General features: G+C 44.1%; 1 protein-coding gene across 2 annotated transcripts; it reads left to right on the top strand.

Annotated features, from left to right (window-relative positions):
* Positions 1–980: 980 nt before the first annotated feature.
* LOC118377027 (zinc finger protein 330-like) lies at positions 981–7,993 on the top strand. 2 transcript variants are annotated; one of them, XM_035763842.2, is made up of 10 exons: positions 981–1,403; positions 1,803–1,958; positions 2,093–2,112; positions 2,489–2,559; positions 2,766–2,842; positions 3,333–3,459; positions 3,625–3,729; positions 3,986–4,032; positions 6,929–7,046; positions 7,373–7,993. In XM_035763842.2, the coding sequence occupies exons 2-10, from the start codon at positions 1,839–1,841 to the stop codon at positions 7,660–7,662; spliced, it is 975 nt and encodes a 324-aa protein (XP_035619735.1). In that variant the 5' UTR covers positions 981–1,403; positions 1,803–1,838; the 3' UTR covers positions 7,663–7,993. The 2 variants fall into 2 exon arrangements, with proteins under 2 accessions (XP_035619735.1, XP_035619734.1); XM_035763841.2 differs by having other exon boundaries at positions 982–1,403; positions 1,813–1,958.
* The last annotated feature ends 12,926 nt before the right edge of the window (positions 7,994–20,919 follow it).

Genomic DNA, 20,919 nt, shown 5'->3' with positions numbered 1-20,919 from the left:
ACCACTGCAGTTAGCCTATGTTGTCCTGGATACAGTGAAACATTCACTCATTCCTGGCTGCAGAACAGGGGTTAGTGCCTCCATCATACATTCCCCTGTATAGTTCTTACGCAGATACTGTTCCACCATCAGCAATCAATGTTTCTGTCGCCCTATCAGATAATATTGAGGTACAAAATGGGGTTGGGGTACAGAGAACTACTGGTGTAAAACATTGACATCAGAGGAGATGTTGTGGATTTCTGTAATCAATGTTCATAAATGTAAATTATCTTTATAGGTCTGCAACCCAGAGTGTGTAAAGTTCTGGTTTAAATGAAACAGACAGAATTCCCAACTCACAATTAGTCAAATCCAATTTTATTTGCGAGAGCTCTCCCGTGCATATACAAAGATGTTCCTTTTATAACATTATCTTATTAACATACATACACACTAACAGGAGGTTAGCTATCCTATCTACTTCTCTTCAGTTGATCACTACCCAACTGACAGTTCCATTCCCCAGTTCCAAACCGGGAGGGGTCCTCTCTGTCCTATTCTTATCTCCCCAGAGTTCTAGTCGGGTCGGTTCAAACAAGTTAATTAAGGATTCTCTTTATTTTCTTTCAACACACACATACATTCCTCTCTTCCCCTGTCCAACCTATTTGGACTTATGTTTATTATCTTTCATTACCCCTTGTCTATGCTACATAATCTCTAATCCCTAATGATTAAGTTTCCGGGTAGAGTTATTTAATCATTTATCTTCAACCGTTATAAATTCTGTTAACAGGAGGCTGGTGGGAGGAGCTATAGGAAGATAGGCTCACTGTAATGGCTGGAATGGAATGAGTCAAACATATGGTTTCCATATGTTTGATACCATCCATTTTATTCCAGCCATAACAATGAGCCCGCTATAGCTCCTCCCACCAGCCTCCACTGATTGATAAGGCTAAAGAAACCTCCAAGACCTCAAGCATGTGTGATGAAAATAATGGTTTACTGCCTTTCTCCTGGGGCATTGTGAACCCATTCACCGTAGTTCACGTTACAGAAAGAAACATTGCAAAGGCTTCTTTGGTAAAAACCCAATTAATTGTAACAATATTCATGGGTCATGGTGGCAGGTGACTGAAGTGCCTTCAGAATACAATATAAATAAAAAACGTATGTATTTTTGAACTAGCGTTGATAATAACAGCCTTAATTGGCCAAACCATGATGTTATATACAATTCATACTTTGATATAACATTTCATTGAGCGCAAGGGAAATTCATGTACAATAGAAATATAGGAACTCACATCGGAACGAAAAGGCGAATCACAATTCAGGCGAGAATACTCAGTCGGACTAAATATCCGTTCTGTAACTTCCTTTTTCATCTGAGCAAGCTGTGGATTGCAACATTCCTGGTAAGTCTTTCTTTACATTTTGGGTTATAATGTGTTAAAAAATATATTAACAGCACATGTCGGTTAAGGCTTTTATCTGTTAATTATACAATTACATTCTATTACATGTCGTTGCTGCATCTGGTATTTCCATGAAGTCAAGCTAGTTAGCGCGTGTTTGAACCGTGTTGCTCAGCACACGTACAGTAACGCTAAGCAGATAGATATGAAAAAGCAGTTATTTAGCTACGTTTTTTCACGTAGATACCTAGTTAACTAGCTAATACAGTTTTACAACATTTATATTTTCGTAAGGACCTAGACTAATGGTGTGTTAGGTCTGTCAAGATGTGATGCCACATCTTGACTGAGCTGGCTTGGTTGGTTGGTTAGTTGTAGCTATGGTTTGCTAATCCCCAGATGCCTTCAGGTAAAGCCAGCTACTGAAACTGAAAGATGCCGAAAAAGAAGACTGGTGCACGCAAGAAGGCAGAGAACCGCAAGGAACGGGAGAAACAGACTCGAGCCAACAAGGGCTTTGTTGACGTTGCAAAGTCCCCATGCAATTCAGCAATGGTATGGAATAATATACATGTTCTCATCACAACACAATATGAAATGGATAGCCAACAATGACTGTAAATCATGATTATTTCCCTAGTACTTACTGTCGTCTTCATACTTACTGTAGTCCTCATCTGGTGTTGCAGGAATGTGACAAATGCCAGAGGTAAGACATCTTCAATCAATATTTTTTACATTCATCTTAATGGGTAACTTAACTAGCTAACATTGGGGTTCCCGAGTGGCGAAGCGGCCTAAGGCACTGCATCTCACTACTACAGACCCTGGTTCAATTCCAGACTGTATCACAACCAGACGTGATTGGGAGGCCCATTGGCCCAGCTTCGTTAGGGTTTGGCCGGGGTGGGCCGTCATTGTAAATAAGAATTTGTTCTTAACTGAGTTGCCTAGTTAAATAAAGGTTAAATTGTGTGAACCCATTCAACTATTTGAACAAGATGCCTTATTTCTTTATTAGCAACTATAATCTACAGGTGATGGAGGCTTTGACACTTTGTTCCCCTGTTTCAATGACACCCAAGACGGCAGAAGAACAGAGCTTTCTGCTACTTCTGTGCAAACGTTCAGAAGCTGCCCCAGTGCGGTCAATGTGGTGAGTCTAAGATAAATTGTGACGCATGGCATGTTTCTGATTTTAAAATCCCTTGAGCTCTTTGAGGCCAACTTAATTCGAAACAACTTGATTTATCCCCTCAAGTGGCAAAGAAATATATTGCACAATGTTACATGTAAGATGTTTGTATAGGAGTGCAAGAACCATGTATTATGTTGTGGTGAATTCCTGTCTTCCAACTAAAGGCAAAACCAAATGCATGAAGTCATCAGATTGTGTCATCAAGCACCCAGGGATCCACGCTACGGGAATGGGCATGGTGGTAAGAAATGAGAGCCGTTTGAAGAACTTTATTGAGATGGGAGTAATAAATACTCAGTAGTAATCATTAATGCACATCATAGCAAAATGTTTCACAATGGAAAACAAGTGTTTCTTATTGGTCAAATTCAGGTAGTCCCCGATAGTTTGCCTCCTTTGGTTTCTAGTGAATATGACCATGGGGTGTATTCATTATGCTGATTCTGTTGCAAAATGTTCTGCAATTGTAACCATTTACTCCAAATGAAAAATGTTTTGTTTCTATTGCACAAATTGAAGGTAGTTCCCTCAACGTTTTGTTTGCTCTGTTTGCTTCAGTTTGGTTCTTTAATGGCAAATGGTTTCCGTTGCAAGACGTAATGAATACACCCCTGGTGAAGACCTACATCTATTTAACATTGTGATATGTGCCCAGATTGTCCACAGTCATGAGTTTATCATTGGATGTCTTTGTGATATGTGTAATGTGAGATGCTGTCTCTGTCCACAAGGGGGCCGTGTGTGACTTCTGTGAGGCCTGGGTGTGCCACGGGAGAAAGTGCCTCAGTACCCACGCTTGCACATGTCCTCTCATGGATGCCGACTGTATCGAGTGTGAACGCTGTGTATGGGACCATGGTAACTTATGCCATTTTATAATATTATCCAACCTGCCTGGTCTGCAAAACTAAACAAGGCCTATAATTTGCTTTTTTTTATGTCAATACATGCACCCAAATGCTGGTTGCCATCCACCTTGTGTCCCTTTTGTAATCATTCCCCCTTTTTTCCTATCTGACACAGGGGGAAGGGTATACCGTTGCTCCTTCTGCCACAACTTCCTGTGTGAGGATGACCAGTTTGAGCACCAAGCCAGTTGCCAAGTCCTGGAGGCGGAGACTTACAAATGTGAGCAATGTCTCACACGTCAATCAACCACATTGTGTTGGCCCAGGAGAAATCAAGAGGTTTCAACACTATAACCTGTTGACGTTTAGCCTCAGGGCAGACTTTGGCAGCCATGAGGAACACCATGTAACATATAGAAAAGTAGGCATTCTGCCAGTTGACAGTTTAGAGAAAGGTTAACTCCTAGCTATAGTGATTTTAAATAAACATTTTCATGTGTTAATATATACTGTGTTTTCCCCCATGTTCATTTCAGGTGCTTCCTGCAACAGATTAGGACAACACTCCTGCCTGCGTTGCAAGGTAATGGAGATCCAAGTATTCATACCCCTTGGATTTCTTCCCCCAAAATGTTCTTATTTAGTATGTTGACAATTCTTTTTTTTAAAATCCAATCTAGTCAGTATACTCTGTCAGTGGAATAATTATTCTAACTTTAAAAAAATAAAAGATTAATACAATTGAGAAGTATCCTAAATTAACTCAGGAGTAACATTTGGCTTAACAAATCACACAATAAGTTAAATGGACTCCCTCTGTGTGAAATAATAGGGGTTGACATGGTTTTTGAATGACTAACCCCTCTGTCCCCCATACATAAAACATCTAAGGTCCCTCAGTCAAATTTCAAACACAGATTCAACTACAAAGACCAAGGATCTTTTCAAAATCCTCATAAAGGGCAGTGATTGGTAGATGGGTAACAATAACAAATCAGACTTTGGATGTCTCTAAGAATGGTCAAGTTAATAATTATGCTGTGGATTATGTATTAAACCATTCAGACACATCAAAGATGCAATCATTTGTCTGAACTGAGCTGCAGGAAAGGAATGAAACTGCTGAGGGAAGTTACCATGAGGCCGTTGGTGATTCAAAACAGTTTCAGTTGAATGGCTGTGATGGAAGCACTGAGGATGGATCAACATAGTAATGACTCCACAATAATGAACTAAACATCAGAGTGAAAAGAATAATACAAATATAGAGAATAAAAATATTTACAAGACGTGCATATTGTATGCAGCAAGGCACTAAAGTAAAACTGAAGAAAAAAAGGCCAAGGAATTCACTTTTTGGCCTAAATGCAATGCCTTGTGTTTGGCGTGCTATCCGACACAACACATCACTGAGTAACTGCCTCTTTATTTTCAAGCATGGTGGTGGCTGCATCATGGTATGGGTATGCTTGACATCGGCAAATACCAGGGAGGTTTTCAGGATGAAAAGAAACGGGATGATTAAAGCTTGATGGTGAGTTGATCATTTGAATCAGCTGTTGAGTGCTAAAAACGAAATGTCCGCCCCTGGGGGTCCCCAGGACCAGGATTGAGAACCACTGATCTAAGAACAGACAAAATCCTGGCGGAATACCTGGTTCGGTCTGCTTTACAAGAGACTCTGGGAGACAAATCCACCTTTCAGCAGGACAATAACTTACAACACAAGGCAAAATCTTCAATGGAGTTGCTTACCAAGAAGACAGTGAATGTTCCTGAGTGGCCAAGTTACAGTTTTGACTTAAATCTGCTGAAAATTTATGACAAGACTTGAAAATGGTTGTCTAGCCATGATCCCCAAAATATTGACCGAGCTCGAGGAATTATGAAAATAATAATGGGCTAACATTGGACAATCCAGGTGTGTAAATCTCTTAGATACTTACCCAAGAAGACACCCAGCTGTAATTGCTGCCAAAGGTGATTTTAACATGTATTGACTTGGGGAGCTGGATACTTAAGCAACAACTATCATTTCTATTCATCTTAAATGTTAGACATTTGGTTGTTGAGAAAAATATACAATATTTTTTTAATCCCACTTTGTAACACAATAAAATGGGAAGAAATCCAAGTGCTATGAACACTTTTAAGGCATTAAATCAACACAATGTGTTATGTTGTAAACAATTGTCTCTCTCCCACTGTTCCTCATACCAGTTTGTTTGTTACCGATGTTGCCTCTCTGTACACATTGACCGAGAGATGTACATTTGAGGCATTTAGCAGACGCTCTTCTCCAGAGCGACTTGAGCCGTCGGTATACTACATGATTTTTGGCCCTGGTTTTAGCTGTCCCAGAACTTTTTGAGATCGGAGACAAAATCCCCATGTTGTTGCCTACTCGTAGCTGTCACCAACGCTCATTTAATGTGAGTAGGTCAGAGTCACAATCTGAGGGCTACCGATCCCGTATTTGATTGTTATCGGCACAAAATCTGCAACGTTCTTGTACTGTGAGATGTACCACGACCAGTTTTGAGAACGGCGATCAGCAATAGCCAAATGAGAGCTAGCCAAGGAAGAAGACCAAGATCTTTGCATCACCCAGAATGTGCACTTGCTCGAGCAGGAGCGATAACTACTATTAGTATGGGTTTGCACTTGCATTTAACCTAAGCCCAAATGTAAAATTGTTACAGCTCTGAAGTTCACACCCAATGTTATTCAGTCCAAAATGTATTGGCAAGATATTTCAACACTGTAGGGCAAGTGTGTATGTCTGACTGAACTTATGAGGCTGCTTTGAGCCACAGCTCGTTGTAGATAGTTACGTTAACAATCTATTCACATTGTTTTGGCAAGACTGGGTGGTATGGAGATTCCTCCCGACCAAGTGAAGAATCTTAGTGTGTCGACACCCGTCTCTGCCAGATGGTTTACTATAGGAAATACGGTTGTTTAATGCTCGAGGCTCAACATTGCTAGGATTTTTGAAAGTCTTGTCGTGTACGCCTGGCATTAGTGAGTGCATTCGTCTTAAGGTAACTAGGTGAGATAATCAGTCCTAAAGCAGCTATCAGCAGTCGGTGCTCGTAAGAAAATGCAAGTGTTAGTGCAAGAAAGGCAAGGCAAGGGTGTTGGTTCAGGGGGATATGTGTAGATTCCCAGTTGCATTGTTAAATTAGTCAATTTTTTAAAATATTTTTTTCCCCCCCGGTAAATAAGTACCCGTTTACCAGGCTTCTGAAGTGGAATACAGCTACAACTAGGCTAGAGGTTACTTTTTTTCAGCAGGTTTGGAGAATTAGGTTACGGTTAGGAAAAGGGTTAGGGTTAGCTAAAATTAAAATGTTCTCCTAATCTGCTATGAAAAGTCACTTCCAGTCATGGCTGAATACATTTCCTGGATATGACACATGACTGTAACCTATAGTGACAAGGCCCATTTGGGTTGAACTGTGTCTCTCCCTCCCCAGGCCTGTTTCTGTGACGACCATGTGAAGAGTAAGGTGTTCAAACAGGACAAGGGTAAAAATCCTCCCTGCCCCAAGTGTGGCCATGAGACCCAGGAGACTAAGGACCTCAGCATGTCCAGTGAGTCTGTCATCTAACATCTAATCAGTGCTTAAGTCAGTCATGGATTAAAAGTCTTCAGTCATTAAGAGGAAAACTGAGTACTGTTGGCAGTGCAGTTGTATGTATAATGTAATATCATCATTTTAGTTGTTGATTGAGTAATTTTTGCATCATTACAAATCACTCGTTTTCATACACTTCTCCTGTAGCAGATGTCAGATCTTAAACCTCAAATGTATCCCGCCACATTCAACACCTTTTAATTGTTGTATATATGCACTCCCTGAATGGGGATTAGTACTCAACTCTCAGCTCATGTCTGTATTCCTGTATTCACCCTGCAGCCCGTACAACAAAGTTTGGCCGACAGAGTGGTGCTGACGAGGATAGCTACGGCTATGGAGGTTATGGAGCCTCTGGCTACGACTCCTACTGGAAGAACGTGTCATCGTCCGGAGGAGGGGAGGGGGACCAGGAGGACGATGGCGGAGATGACGATGATGATGACGATGAGGAGGAGGATGAGGAGGAAGATGAGGAGGAGGAGGAGGATGAGGAGGAGGAAAAAGAGGTAGCTGACTCTCTGTCCGGTCTTAAAATTGAAGGGACCCCCGTGATCGAAGCAGTTCCCTAGACGGAGGTTGGTTCCCATCACATCTCCACCTCTCCGCTTCCCAAAGAAGAGGACTAGATGTATACAAGGAGTGTGTGTGCAATGCATTGCAGTACACTGTAATAAGCTGTTTTAAAGTGATAGTTCATCACCATATGTGTACTGCTTGATTGTTTCTGTATTTGGACATTAAGAAGACGGTCAACTTCTGTATGGCTCCTGCCTAACATTGGTGAAATATCCTTTTTAAGTTTTAGGCTAAAATAATGTAAGTTAACAGTGACTTGTATTCATGGATGCCAAGGGAAGCCAGGCTTCCCCAAATATTTGACCAATAAAACATTTAAAATAATATTTATCTTTCGTCTCAGGGTTTTCAAAATGTTCCGTCAATTCCAAAGGGGCTGGAATCTCACCAGAGAAATCATCAGAGTGAGGGAAACAGCAGCCTTCTGTCTCCGTATGTGTAGCCCATGTATCTGATGCCGTCTGGACCAAAAGTGTGACATGTTGTTAGTGTAGCATTTGATTGATTGATGCTAGCAAGCTTTTGGCCTCCCTTGATATATTTTTTAAATTAGTGTTTGCTGAGCTCAACGGTGGATTGTCCTGGTGCAGCATAATGCCCTCCAAAGGAGGCCAGTTTGGATTTGGCTTCATACCAATCAAATCACTTTCTAAGAAAAACAGTTTTCACAAAAACATGTCTGTTTCTGGTCTGCTTGTGTTGATGGCCTGCAGTAACTAGCTTACAAAATCGTCCCTTTCTTAAGCCATGGATTTGGACTTGTGGTTTTGACTTAATTCTCTGTACAGGCCAATGATTATGATCTAACAATAAATGAATGTTGTGCCACTGACCTGAGATGTAGGCTCATGTTAACTAGCTGGCTAACTCAGTTGGTTCGTTAGGCTAGCAAGCTTTTTAGCTAGGTAGTTTTTGTTGTCATAGGCTAAAAGTGTACTGTATGACAAAGCCATAGACCATTCTGCCAACATGAAAAAGATGAGGATGACATTGGTGTTCTACAAGTGGGTGAGTCCATGTTTAGTTTTACTTGTGCACACACAGACAGAAAACAGGACAGCCACATAATATTTTGAAACATTGATTGCACCAAATTGTTTTTGGTGTCTTTTTAAGTTGGTTTTCAGCGTATTAAAGTATTTTATGTTTAAGCTGAAATGGTGCTGGAATAACAGTGGCAGTGCTCCTGTTGTCTTTGTGCTGACTTGCGGTGACTCCACATTTGCTGAGCACTTGTTGGCTGCTTTTCCTTCACTCTGCGGTCCAACTCATCCCAAACCATCTCAATGAGGTTGGGTGATTTGTGGAGGCCAGGTCATCTGATGCAGCACTCCATCACTCTACCTCTTGGTAAAATAGCCCTTCACAGTCTGGTAGTGTGTTGGGTCATTGACATGTTGAAAAATAAATGATAGTCCCACTAAGCCCAAACCAGATGGGATGGCGTATCGCTGCGGAATGCTGTGGTGGCCATGCTGGGTTAAGTGTGCCTTGAATAGGAAATAAAACCAGCAAAGCATCATCACACCACCACCTCCATGCCTTACGGTGGGAAATACACATGCGGAGATCATCTGTTCACCTACTTCACCTACAAAGACACAGCGGTTGGAACCAAGAATCTCTCATTTGGACTCAATCAGACCAAAGGACAGATTTCCACCGGTCTAATGTCCAATGCTCATTTTTCTTGGACCAAGCAAGTCTCTTCTCCTTATTGGTGTTTTTTTTTGTTGCAGCAATTCACCAAGAAGGCCTGATTCACACAGTCTCCTCTGAACAGTTGATGTTGATGTGTCTGTTACTTGAACTCTGTGAAGCATTTATTTGGGCTGCAATTACTGAGGCTGGTAACTCTAATGAACTTATCCTCTGCAGCAGAGGTCTTCCTTTCCTGTGGTCCTCATGAGAGGCAGTTTCATCATAGCCCTTGATGGTTTTTGTGACTGCACTTGAAGAAACTTTAAAAGTTCTTGACATTTTCCGCATTGACTGACCTTCATGTCTTCGAGTAATGGACTGTCGTTTCTCTTTGCTTTTTTGAGCTATTCTTGCTATAAAATGGACTTGGCCTTTTACCAATTAGGGCTGTCTTCTGTATACCAACTCTACATTGTCACAACACAACTGATTGGCTCAAATGCATTAAGGAAAGACATTCCGCAAATTATGTATCAGACATCTTAAATCAGTTTTGTTTTTATGTTTTTCTGCCATGCATAATATGTGGTAGGCAATGTATTGTATAATGGCATAATCATAATTTTAATTCAGGTTATTGATTTGGCCTTGGGCTCATAAGCCTATCCATAAACTAATATGCATATGGTTGTTTTGAATTAATCATCCCCTTAGAAAGTGCTGTCCATTTCGTTTACACTGCTTCAGCCTGCTGTGGAACTTCTTCTTTGAATGGATCATCACAGTGAGGTGAGTTGTAAAAGTATGATAGGGTGTTTTGATGTGATTTTTCGATTGCATTCGCACTGTTCTTAATAGTGAGGACAAATGCGATTAAACTTGAAACTCACACGCATCCTGTGTATATGCCAGTTAGGCTCTACACTGGTTATAAAGCATATTAAATGTGCTCAAGTATAAGAAGTTATTTGGCCACTTTACAGACCTTATCAAAACATATAAGTCTATAGGCTAGGCTACATTAGGTAGGTGTGTGACTGATTTAAAAAGTAGCCTGAAAAAAGGCAAGCTATTTCTTGCCTTACTGCACACAAGCTGGGCATCATTCACAAGTGATAGGCTAATATTGTCACCCATTAGATTATTCATAATTTAATGTCTTTACATATACTAAAGAATATATGTGTAAAATGTATTTTGATTTGGAATTGACTATCATGCACCTGTCTCGGAACTGGGGCATGGGGGGGGGATAATCTATGCACTTATATATGGAGGGGGGGACGCTTTTTCCCGTGGTACATTTTCATTCAGGCCAGGTATGCTATATTCCTATTGTAAAGAGAAGCAATGTGCTTAATATTAGAGAAGTTGGTAGATAAATACAGCAGGCCTAGCCTATAGAAAGCTGATGCCGTCCTCTGCTTAGCCTATAGAAAGCTGATGCCATCCTCTGCTTAGCCTATAGAAAGCTGATGCCATCCTCTGCTTAGCCTGTAGAAATGCTGCGCAACATGAGCTCATGGGCTCTCATGAAGTGTTTGATTAGATTTTCAATACATTTGCATTGATGTCTGAGTGATTAGAGGGACAATAGAGTGCTGAGTACAATACATTTATCAAGTTTGGGAGGCTACTACTGACCATCAGCAGCATCAGAGCTTGGAGAAGCCTAATTACAGTGACTAAACAGTCACATGGAATTTGACCTCCGGTGTGGAAGTAATGTGCACCCTCGCAGAGAGTTCCATGTAGTCATGGCTCTATTTAATACTTTGCCTCTGTTCTGAACCTGGGGAATGTGAAGAGACCTCTAGTTGCATGTCTTGTGTTGTACCGATGAGTGTCTGAACTGCGTGCCAACTGCTTGAACAGACCGTTCGGTACCTTCAACACATCAATACCTCGCACAAAGACAGTGATGCAGTCAGTCAATCTCTCCTCAATGTTGAGCCAGGAGAAACTGACGTGCATGTTACTGACACTTCAGTGTACATTTAAGTGCGATACTTGCTGCTTTGTTCTGGACCACTGCAATTGACCTATTTCCTTCTTTGCCACACATGACCACACAGCAGGGCAGTAGTCTAGGTGTGACAACTAGGGCCTGTAGGAGCTTTCTGGTCGACTGAGATGTCAAGAAGGCAGAGTAACCCCCTATCATGGACAGACTTCTTCCCATTTTAGCAACCATTGAGTCTATATGATTTGACCATGGAAGCTTATTTAGAGTTACACCTAGCATTTTTTTTTGTCTCCTCAGCTAGCTCAATAGCGACATTATTCAATAGATCTAAATGAGGTTTATGGTTGAGTGAGTGATTTGTCCTAAAAATGATGCTTTTAGTTTTTGAGATATTTAGCGCAAGCCTATTTCTAGATACCCATTCTAAAACTGACTGGAGCTGTATGTTACGTGTCTCAGTTGTTTATTTTACTGTTGCAACCGCCATGTATACTGTTGAGTCGTCAGCGTACCTAGACACATAGGCTTTGTTCATAGTCAGTGGAAGGTCATTTGTAAAAACTGAAAACAATTTCCTTAGCCAGCTGCCATGTGGTACACCACACTCAACGGAATTTGCATGAGAGAGGCTTCTGTTAACGAAAACCCTTTGTGTTCTATTAGAAAGTTAACTCTTAATCCATAACCTAAGTTTATTCAGCAATATGTTATGATCAGTAACATTAATATTTTGTATGGTCATTAGCAAGAGTACAGTGCCTTCAGATCGTATTCATACCCTTTGACTTATTCCGCGTTTCGTTACTAGTCTGAATTCAAAATTGATTCAATGTTTTGTTTTTTCTAACCCATCTACACACACCCAATAATGAAATTTTAGCAAAGGTATTGAAATGAAAATACAGAGCTCTCATTTACATAAGTATTCACATCCCTGAATCAATACTTTGTAGAAGGGCCTTTGGCGGCAATTACAGCTTTGAGTCATTTAGGGTATGTCTGTATCAGCTTTATACTTCTAGATTTGGGGATTTTTTTCACATTCTTCCTTTCATATTTTCTCATGCTCTTAAGTTTGCCATTCATCTCATGCTCTTAAGTTTGCCATTCATCTAACTTCAAATCTTTATACAGATTTTCAATGAGACTCTATTCTGGGCTTTGGCTGGGCCGCTCAATGACTCACATTCGTGTTCTGAAGCCATTCAAGTGTTGCTTTGGCTGTATACTTGGTCGTTGTCCTGTTGGAACATAAATCTTCACCCAGTCTAAGGTAATTTGCACTCTGAAGAAGATTTGCATATATTTTGCCTCACCAGTGTTTATCTTTCACATGCCTCTAGGCAGGCTGCCATATTATTTTTTTTCTCAGGGGTGGCTTCCGTCTGGCCACTCCCATAAAGCCCAGATTGGTGAAGTGTTGTCGAGACTATTGTCAGTCTGGCAGGTTCTCCCACCTCAGCTAAGGAACTCTGTAGTTCTGTCATTGGATTCTTGATCACCTCCTTGTTTAAGTTTCCTCTTTCCCAGTTGCTCAGTTTGGTCAGATGGCCAGCTCTCGGCAGAGTCCGGGTAGTTCCATATTTTTTTCAGTTCCCCAATGATGCTCTTGGAAACTTTCAGTACTCTACAAACGCCATACTTTTTAAAACTATGTGTGGATAGTGCAAAAACAATGTCATACCTTAATTCTGCCATCTTTATACACGTTCACCATTGCTACCTATCTCTAGTTATGGTATTGTTTCATTAAATAAGTTCCAGCTACCTGGCTATTGGATAATTCCCTCCTAAACACTAGAGCCTAGACTCAACCAGATCAAGCGTTAACCGGCGATAGTGGACTCCCGCATGTAATATTCATGTGTCAACATACTGAATTGCAATTGGATGCATTCTATGTGAGGTAATTTTCAATTGATCATGGCAGGAGATGCGTGAACATGCCAGTTATAACTAGCTTAATAAAGAGCGATGTTGAAAAAGATCCTAGCTGATGTTTTTAGGTGGTGTTAAAGGTGTAACTGCTCTCAGCTGTCAATCGGTGAATAGCTGCTTTGATCATTGTCACAGAGCCACAACGTCCCACTTGGGTTTGAAGTTCAGAATGATAAAGTGTATGCCATATATACATAATGATGTTCAATTGAAAATTGTTAAAGGGGCAGTGCAGTTAAAAACATTAATTTACAGTTTTTTTTAATGATATTTCCACACAGAGGTTGAAAATAAATGCCTGGAATTTCAGCATGTTCAGATAGGACAACTTTTGGTCCACATCATGACGTCACAATGTGATCTGATTATAATAGACCAATGACATGTTCATCTGGGTAAGGAGGATGGTCTATAGAGCCCACCCATCAGCCAATCAGGGCTGTGTATGTAAATATCTTAATGTGTTTCCTAATGCCCACACAATCAGACTGAGCATTTCAAAGGCCGAAGGAGGCTAAGGGAAATCAATTATAAAAAATAAATGTTGGGTTATTTTTCATTTATTAGACATATATTGATGATTTTAAAGTACATTTACAAAGACTCCATAGGGGCTTTCTATTGAACTAATCCAGGTGTAGATTACATCTCACATCCCAGTGTTCAGAGATTTTTGTATGAGATTGCCATTGACTGCACGGACTTGCATTAAGAGCAATGTCCACTTTAGGTGTAATGCCAGTAGCCGCTTGTGGATTTGACAGCTCCACCTCTGACACCGCCATGTGGATCTGATTGAATAAAAACTCCACTCCTCATAAGGCCTGGCTGCTTTGACCCAAGCTGCAAGTGATGTTCCTGATTGATTCGTTGGCAATGTAGCACCACCACACAACCCTGACACAACCACTGAAAAGAAAAACAAAGAAACACGAACATTTCAAATCAAATTGTATTGGTCACATGCGCCAAATACAACAGGTGTAGTAGACCTTACCGTGAAATTCTTTCTTACAAGCCCTTACCAACAATGCAGTTCAAGAAATAGAGTTAAAAGATTTACTAAATAAACTAAAGTAACAATACAGAGGCTATATACGAGGGGTACAGGTTAGTCGAAGTAATTTGTACATGTAGGTAAGAGTAAAGTGACGATGCATAGATAATAAACAGCGAGTAGCAGCAGAGTAAAATCAAATGTTTTTTGTGTGAGTGTTTGCAAGTAAATTATTCGGGACTAAGAGGACTGCTGCAGGTTGCTCTATATGTGCACCTCATGAGACAGTTGGATTATATTTTCTGTTTAACACAACAATCATGACTTGTTTCAGAAGGAAGTTATTGAAAACGTTACTAAAATGTATGCAATTGTGCAAAACCTATTAACAAACCAAGCTTATAATTCGAGCTGTGTCCCATTAATCAGTCTAGCAATCAGTACAGTCACCCCGTATCACAGAATGTGAAGGAATGTAGGCATATAGTATTTGTAATATTGGTTTATCATCTCCAACAGGATTCTATAAGACGCTCACAACAACATTGTGTAGCCACGGACACTGAGTGACGTCAAACCAACATTAGGAGCGATGTCTGATTAACAGTTTTCTGTGACTACATGGGGACCTTCGTCTCTAGCCCCCTCCTGTATCATCAACCTGTCTCTTCAATATGAGTACAGCATGAGGTACTTTGTCCTGCTATTCCAAAACCATCAACAATTGCTTAATCAGAGTAAGATTGGTTCAAAAAATATTTATGTAAAAAAATATATATATTTTAACGAAGAACAACTGCAAGAAATGTAATTAAATTAAATGGAAGGGAAAAATATCAAAACATCCTGCATCCTCGTATAAAACATATAGCCCTGGTCTATGATGTGCTTCTCTCTATACATTAACTCTTTAAAGCTATGGTGGATGGCATCTAAAACATATCATTTTCCCTATTGGTGAAACAAATGCTGTCACACAGAACTAGGACAGGGCTGTCATGTTTTGTATGAGAATGGCTTACCCAGGTCCCTACCAAACCCTGAACAAATGTTGCAAGCACATAGTTTACAAATATCCTTGAATTGTCTATTTTGGATGACCTGCCAGCCCCGCACCGGCACCCTGGTGGAATGCAGGTGGTGATCTTCAGTGGGTCCTCCTGATGGGCAGGCAGGACATTCGGGAAGAGTGGTAATGGGGATGAGGGAGGTCTGGGGTACTGGACATCGGCCTTGGGATGATGCTGTCTGAGCTACTGCCGTTCATGGTGCCATCAGTTCACCTCCAGTGGTGTCGGGTTACATACTGAGTGCTGCTGGGCCACTATCCATCAGTTCACCTCCAGTGGTGTCGGGTTACATACTGAGTGCTGCTGGGCCACTATCCATCAGTTCACCTCCAGTGGTGTCAGGTTACATACTGAGTGCTGCTGGGCCACTATCCATCAGGTCACCTCCAGTGGTGTCAGGTTACATACTGAGTGCTGCTGGGCCACTATCCATCAGGTCACATCCAGTGGTGTCAGGTTACATACTGAGTGCTGCTGGGCCACTATCCATCAGGTCACATCCAGTGGTGTCAGGTTACATACTGAGTGCTGCTGGGCCACTATCCATCAGGTCACATCCAGTGGTGTCAGGTTACATACTGAGTGCTGCTGGGCCACTATCCATCAGTTCACCTCCAGTGGTGTCAGGTTACATACTGAGTGCTGGTGGGCCACTGTCCATCAGTTCACCTCCCGTGGTGTCGGGTTACATACTGAGTGCTGCTGGGCCACTGTCCATCAGTTCACCTCCAGTGGTGTCGGGTTACATACTGAGTGCTGGTGGGCCACTGTCCATCAGTTCACCTCCAGTGGTGTCGGGTTACATACTGAGTGCTGCTGGGCCACTATCCATCAGGTCACATCCAGTGGTGTCAGGTTACATACTGAGTGCTGCTGGGCCACTATCCATCAGGTCACATCCAGTGGTGTCAGGTTACATACTGAGTGCTGCTGGGCCACTATCCATCAGGTCACATCCAGTGGTGTCAGGTTACATACTGAGTGCTGCTGGGCCACTATCCATCAGGTCACATCCAGTGGTGTCAGGTTACATACTGAGTGCTGCTGGGCCACTATCCATCAGGTCACATCCAGTGGTGTCAGGTTACATACTGAGTGCTGCTGGGCCACTATCCATCAGTTCACCTCCAGTGGTGTCAGGTTACATACTGAGTGCTGGTGGGCCACTGTCCATCAGTTCACCTCCCGTGGTGTCGGGTTACATACTGAGTGCTGCTGGGCCACTGTCCATCAGTTCACCTCCAGTGGTGTCGGGTTACATACTGAGTGCTGGTGGGCCACTGTCCATCAGTTCACCTCCAGTGGTGTCGGGTTACATACTGAGTGCTGCTGGGCCACTATCCATCAGGTCACATCCAGTGGTGTCAGGTTACATACTGAGTGCTGCTGGGCCACTATCCATCAGGTCACATCCAGTGGTGTCAGGTTACATACTGAGTGCTGCTGGGCCACTATCCATCAGGTCACATCCAGTGGTGTCAGGTTACATACTGAGTGCTGCTGGGCCACTATCCATCAGGTCACATCCAGTGGTGTCAGGTTACATACTGAGTGCTGCTGGGCCACTATCCATCAGGTCACATCCAGTGGTGTCAGGTTACATACTGAGTGCTGCTGGGCCACTATCCATCAGGTCACATCCAGTGGTGTCAGGTTACATACTGAGTGCTGCTGGGCCACTATCCATCAGGTCACATCCAGTGGTGTCAGGTTACATACTGAGTGCTGCTGGGCCACTATCCATCAGGTCACATCCAGTGGTGTCAGGTTACATACTGAGTGCTGCTGGGCCACTATCCATCAGGTCACATCCAGTGGTGTCAGGTTACATACTGAGTGCTGCTGGGCCACTATCCATCAGTTCACCTCCAGTGGTGTCGGGTTACATACTGAGTGCTGGTGGGCCACTGTCCATCAGTTCACCTCCCGTGGTGTCGGGTTACATACTGAGTGCTGCTGGGCCACTGTCCATCAGTTCACCTCCAGTGGTGTCGGGTTACATACTGAGTGCTGGTGGGCCACTGTCCATCAGTTCACCTCCAGTGGTGTCGGGTTACATACTGAGTGCTGCTGGGCCACTATCCATCAGGTCACATCCAGTGGTGTCAGGTTACATACTGAGTGCTGCTGGGCCACTATCCATCAGGTCACATCCAGTGGTGTCAGGTTACATACTGAGTGCTGCTGGGCCACTATCCATCAGGTCACATCCAGTGGTGTCAGGTTACATACTGAGTGCTGCTGGGCCACTATCCATCAGGTCACCTCCAGTGGTGTCAGGTTACATACTGAGTGCTGCTGGGCCACTATCCATCAGGTCACATCCAGTGGTGTCAGGTTACATACTGAGTGCTGCTGGGCCACTATCCATCAGGTCACATCCAGTGGTGTCAGGTTACATACTGAGTGCTGCTGGGCCACTATCCATCAGGTCACATCCAGTGGTGTCAGGTTACATACTGAGTGCTGCTGGGCCACTATCCATCAGTTCACCTCCAGTGGTGTCAGGTTACATACTGAGTGCTGGTGGGCCACTGTCCATCAGTTCACCTCCCGTGGTGTCGGGTTACATACTGAGTGCTGCTGGGCCACTGTCCATCAGTTCACCTCCAGTGGTGTCGGGTTACATACTGAGTGCTGGTGGGCCACTGTCCATCAGTTCACCTCCAGTGGTGTCGGGTTACATACTGAGTGCTGCTGGGCCACTATCCATCAGGTCACATCCAGTGGTGTCAGGTTACATACTGAGTGCTGCTGGGCCACTATCCATCAGGTCACATCCAGTGGTGTCAGGTTACATACTGAGTGCTGCTGGGCCACTATCCATCAGGTCACATCCAGTGGTGTCAGGTTACATACTGAGTGCTGCTGGGCCACTATCCATCAGGTCACATCCAGTGGTGTCAGGTTACATACTGAGTGCTGCTGGGCCACTATCCATCAGGTCACATCCAGTGGTGTCAGGTTACATACTGAGTGCTGCTGGGCCACTATCCATCAGGTCACATCCAGTGGTGTCAGGTTACATACTGAGTGCTGCTGGGCCACTATCCATCAGGTCACATCCAGTGGTGTCAGGTTACATACTGAGTGCTGCTGGGCCACTATCCATCAGGTCACATCCAGTGGTGTCAGGTTACATACTGAGTGCTGCTGGGCCACTATCCATCAGTTCACCTCCAGTGGTGTCGGGTTACATACTGAGTGCTGGTGGGCCACTGTCCATCAGTTCACCTCCCGTGGTGTCGGGTTACATACTGAGTGCTGCTGGGCCACTGTCCATCAGTTCACCTCCAGTGGTGTCGGGTTACATACTGAGTGCTGGTGGGCCACTGTCCATCAGTTCACCTCCAGTGGTGTCGGGTTACATACTGAGTGCTGCTGGGCCACTATCCATCAGGTCACATCCAGTGGTGTCAGGTTACATACTGAGTGCTGCTGGGCCACTATCCATCAGGTCACATCCAGTGGTGTCAGGTTACATACTGAGTGCTGCTGGGCCACTATCCATCAGGTCACATCCAGTGGTGTCAGGTTACATACTGAGTGCTGCTGGGCCACTATCCATCAGGTCACATCCAGTGGTGTCAGGTTACATACTGAGTGCTGCTGGGCCACTATCCATCAGGTCACATCCAGTGGTGTCAGGTTACATACTGAGTGCTGCTGGGCCACTATCCATCAGTTCACCTCCAGTGGTGTCAGGTTACATACTGAGTGCTGGTGGGCCACTGTCCATCAGTTCACCTCCCGTGGTGTCGGGTTACATACTGAGTGCTGCTGGGCCACTGTCCATCAGTTCACCTCCAGTGGTGTCGGGTTACATACTGAGTGCTGGTGGGCCACTGTCCATCAGTTCACCTCCAGTGGTGTCGGGTTACATACTGAGTGCTGCTGGGCCACTATCCATCAGGTCACATCCAGTGGTGTCAGGTTACATACTGAGTGCTGCTGGGCCACTATCCATCAGGTCACATCCAGTGGTGTCAGGTTACATACTGAGTGCTGCTGGGCCACTATCCATCAGGTCACATCCAGTGGTGTCAGGTTACATACTGAGTGCTGCTGGGCCACTATCCATCAGGTCACATCCAGTGGTGTCAGGTTACATACTGAGTGCTGCTGGGCCACTATCCATCAGGTCACATCCAGTGGTGTCAGGTTACATACTGAGTGCTGCTGGGCCACTATCCATCAGGTCACATCCAGTGGTGTCAGGTTACATACTGAGTGCTGCTGGGCCACTATCCATCAGGTCACATCCAGTGGTGTCAGGTTACATACTGAGTGCTGCTGGGCCACTATCCATCAGGTCACATCCAGTGGTGTCAGGTTACATACTGAGTGCTGCTGGGCCACTATCCATCAGGTCACATCCAGTGGTGTCAGGTTACATACTGAGTGCTGCTGGGCCACTATCCATCAGTTCACCTCCAGTGGTGTCGGGTTACATACTGAGTGCTGGTGGGCCACTGTCCATCAGTTCACCTCCCGTGGTGTCGGGTTACATACTGAGTGCTGCTGGGCCACTGTCCATCAGTTCACCTCCAGTGGTGTCGGGTTACATACTGAGTGCTGGTGGGCCACTGTCCATCAGTTCACCTCCAGTGGTGTCGGGTTACATACTGAGTGCTGCTGGGCCACTATCCATCAGGTCACATCCAGTGGTGTCAGGTTACATACTGAGTGCTGCTGGGCCACTATCCATCAGGTCACATCCAGTGGTGTCAGGTTACATACTGAGTGCTGCTGGGCCACTATCCATCAGGTCACATCCAGTGGTGTCAGGTTACATACTGAGTGCTGCTGGGCCACTATCCATCAGGTCACCTCCAGTGGTGTCAGGTTACATACTGAGTGCTGCTGGGCCACTATCCATCAGGTCACATCCAGTGGTGTCAGGTTACATACTGAGTGCTGCTGGGCCACTATCCATCAGGTCACATCCAGTGGTGTCAGGTTACATACTGAGTGCTGCTGGGCCACTATCCATCAGGTCACATCCAGTGGTGTCAGGTTACATACTGAGTGCTGCTGGGCCACTATCCATCAGTTCACCTCCAGTGGTGTCAGGTTACATACTGAGTGCTGGTGGGCCACTGTCCATCAGTTCACCTCCCGTGGTGTCGGGTTACATACTGAGTGCTGCTGGGCCACTGTCCATCAGTTCACCTCCAGTGGTGTCGGGTTACATACTGAGTGCTGGTGGGCCACTGTCCATCAGTTCACCTCCAGTGGTGTCGGGTTACATACTGAGTGCTGCTGGGCCACTATCCATCAGGTCACATCCAGTGGTGTCAGGTTACATACTGAGTGCTGCTGGGCCACTATCCATCAGGTCACATCCAGTGGTGTCAGGTTACATACTGAGTGCTGCTGGGCCACTATCCATCAGGTCACATCCAGTGGTGTCAGGTTACATACTGAGTGCTGCTGGGCCACTATCCATCAGGTCACATCCAGTGGTGTCAGGTTACATACTGAGTGCTGCTGGGCCACTATCCATCAGGTCACATCCAGTGGTGTCAGGTTACATACTGAGTGCTGCTGGGCCACTATCCATCAGGTCACATCCAGTGGTGTCAGGTTACATACTGAGTGCTGCTGGGCCACTATCCATCAGGTCACATCCAGTGGT

Source organism: Oncorhynchus keta, chromosome 16 (genome assembly GCF_023373465.1).
Source record: "Oncorhynchus keta strain PuntledgeMale-10-30-2019 chromosome 16, Oket_V2, whole genome shotgun sequence".
Classification (NCBI taxonomy): domain Eukaryota; kingdom Metazoa; phylum Chordata; class Actinopteri; order Salmoniformes; family Salmonidae; genus Oncorhynchus; species Oncorhynchus keta.
This window is presented reverse-complemented; position numbering and strand designations above follow the sequence as displayed.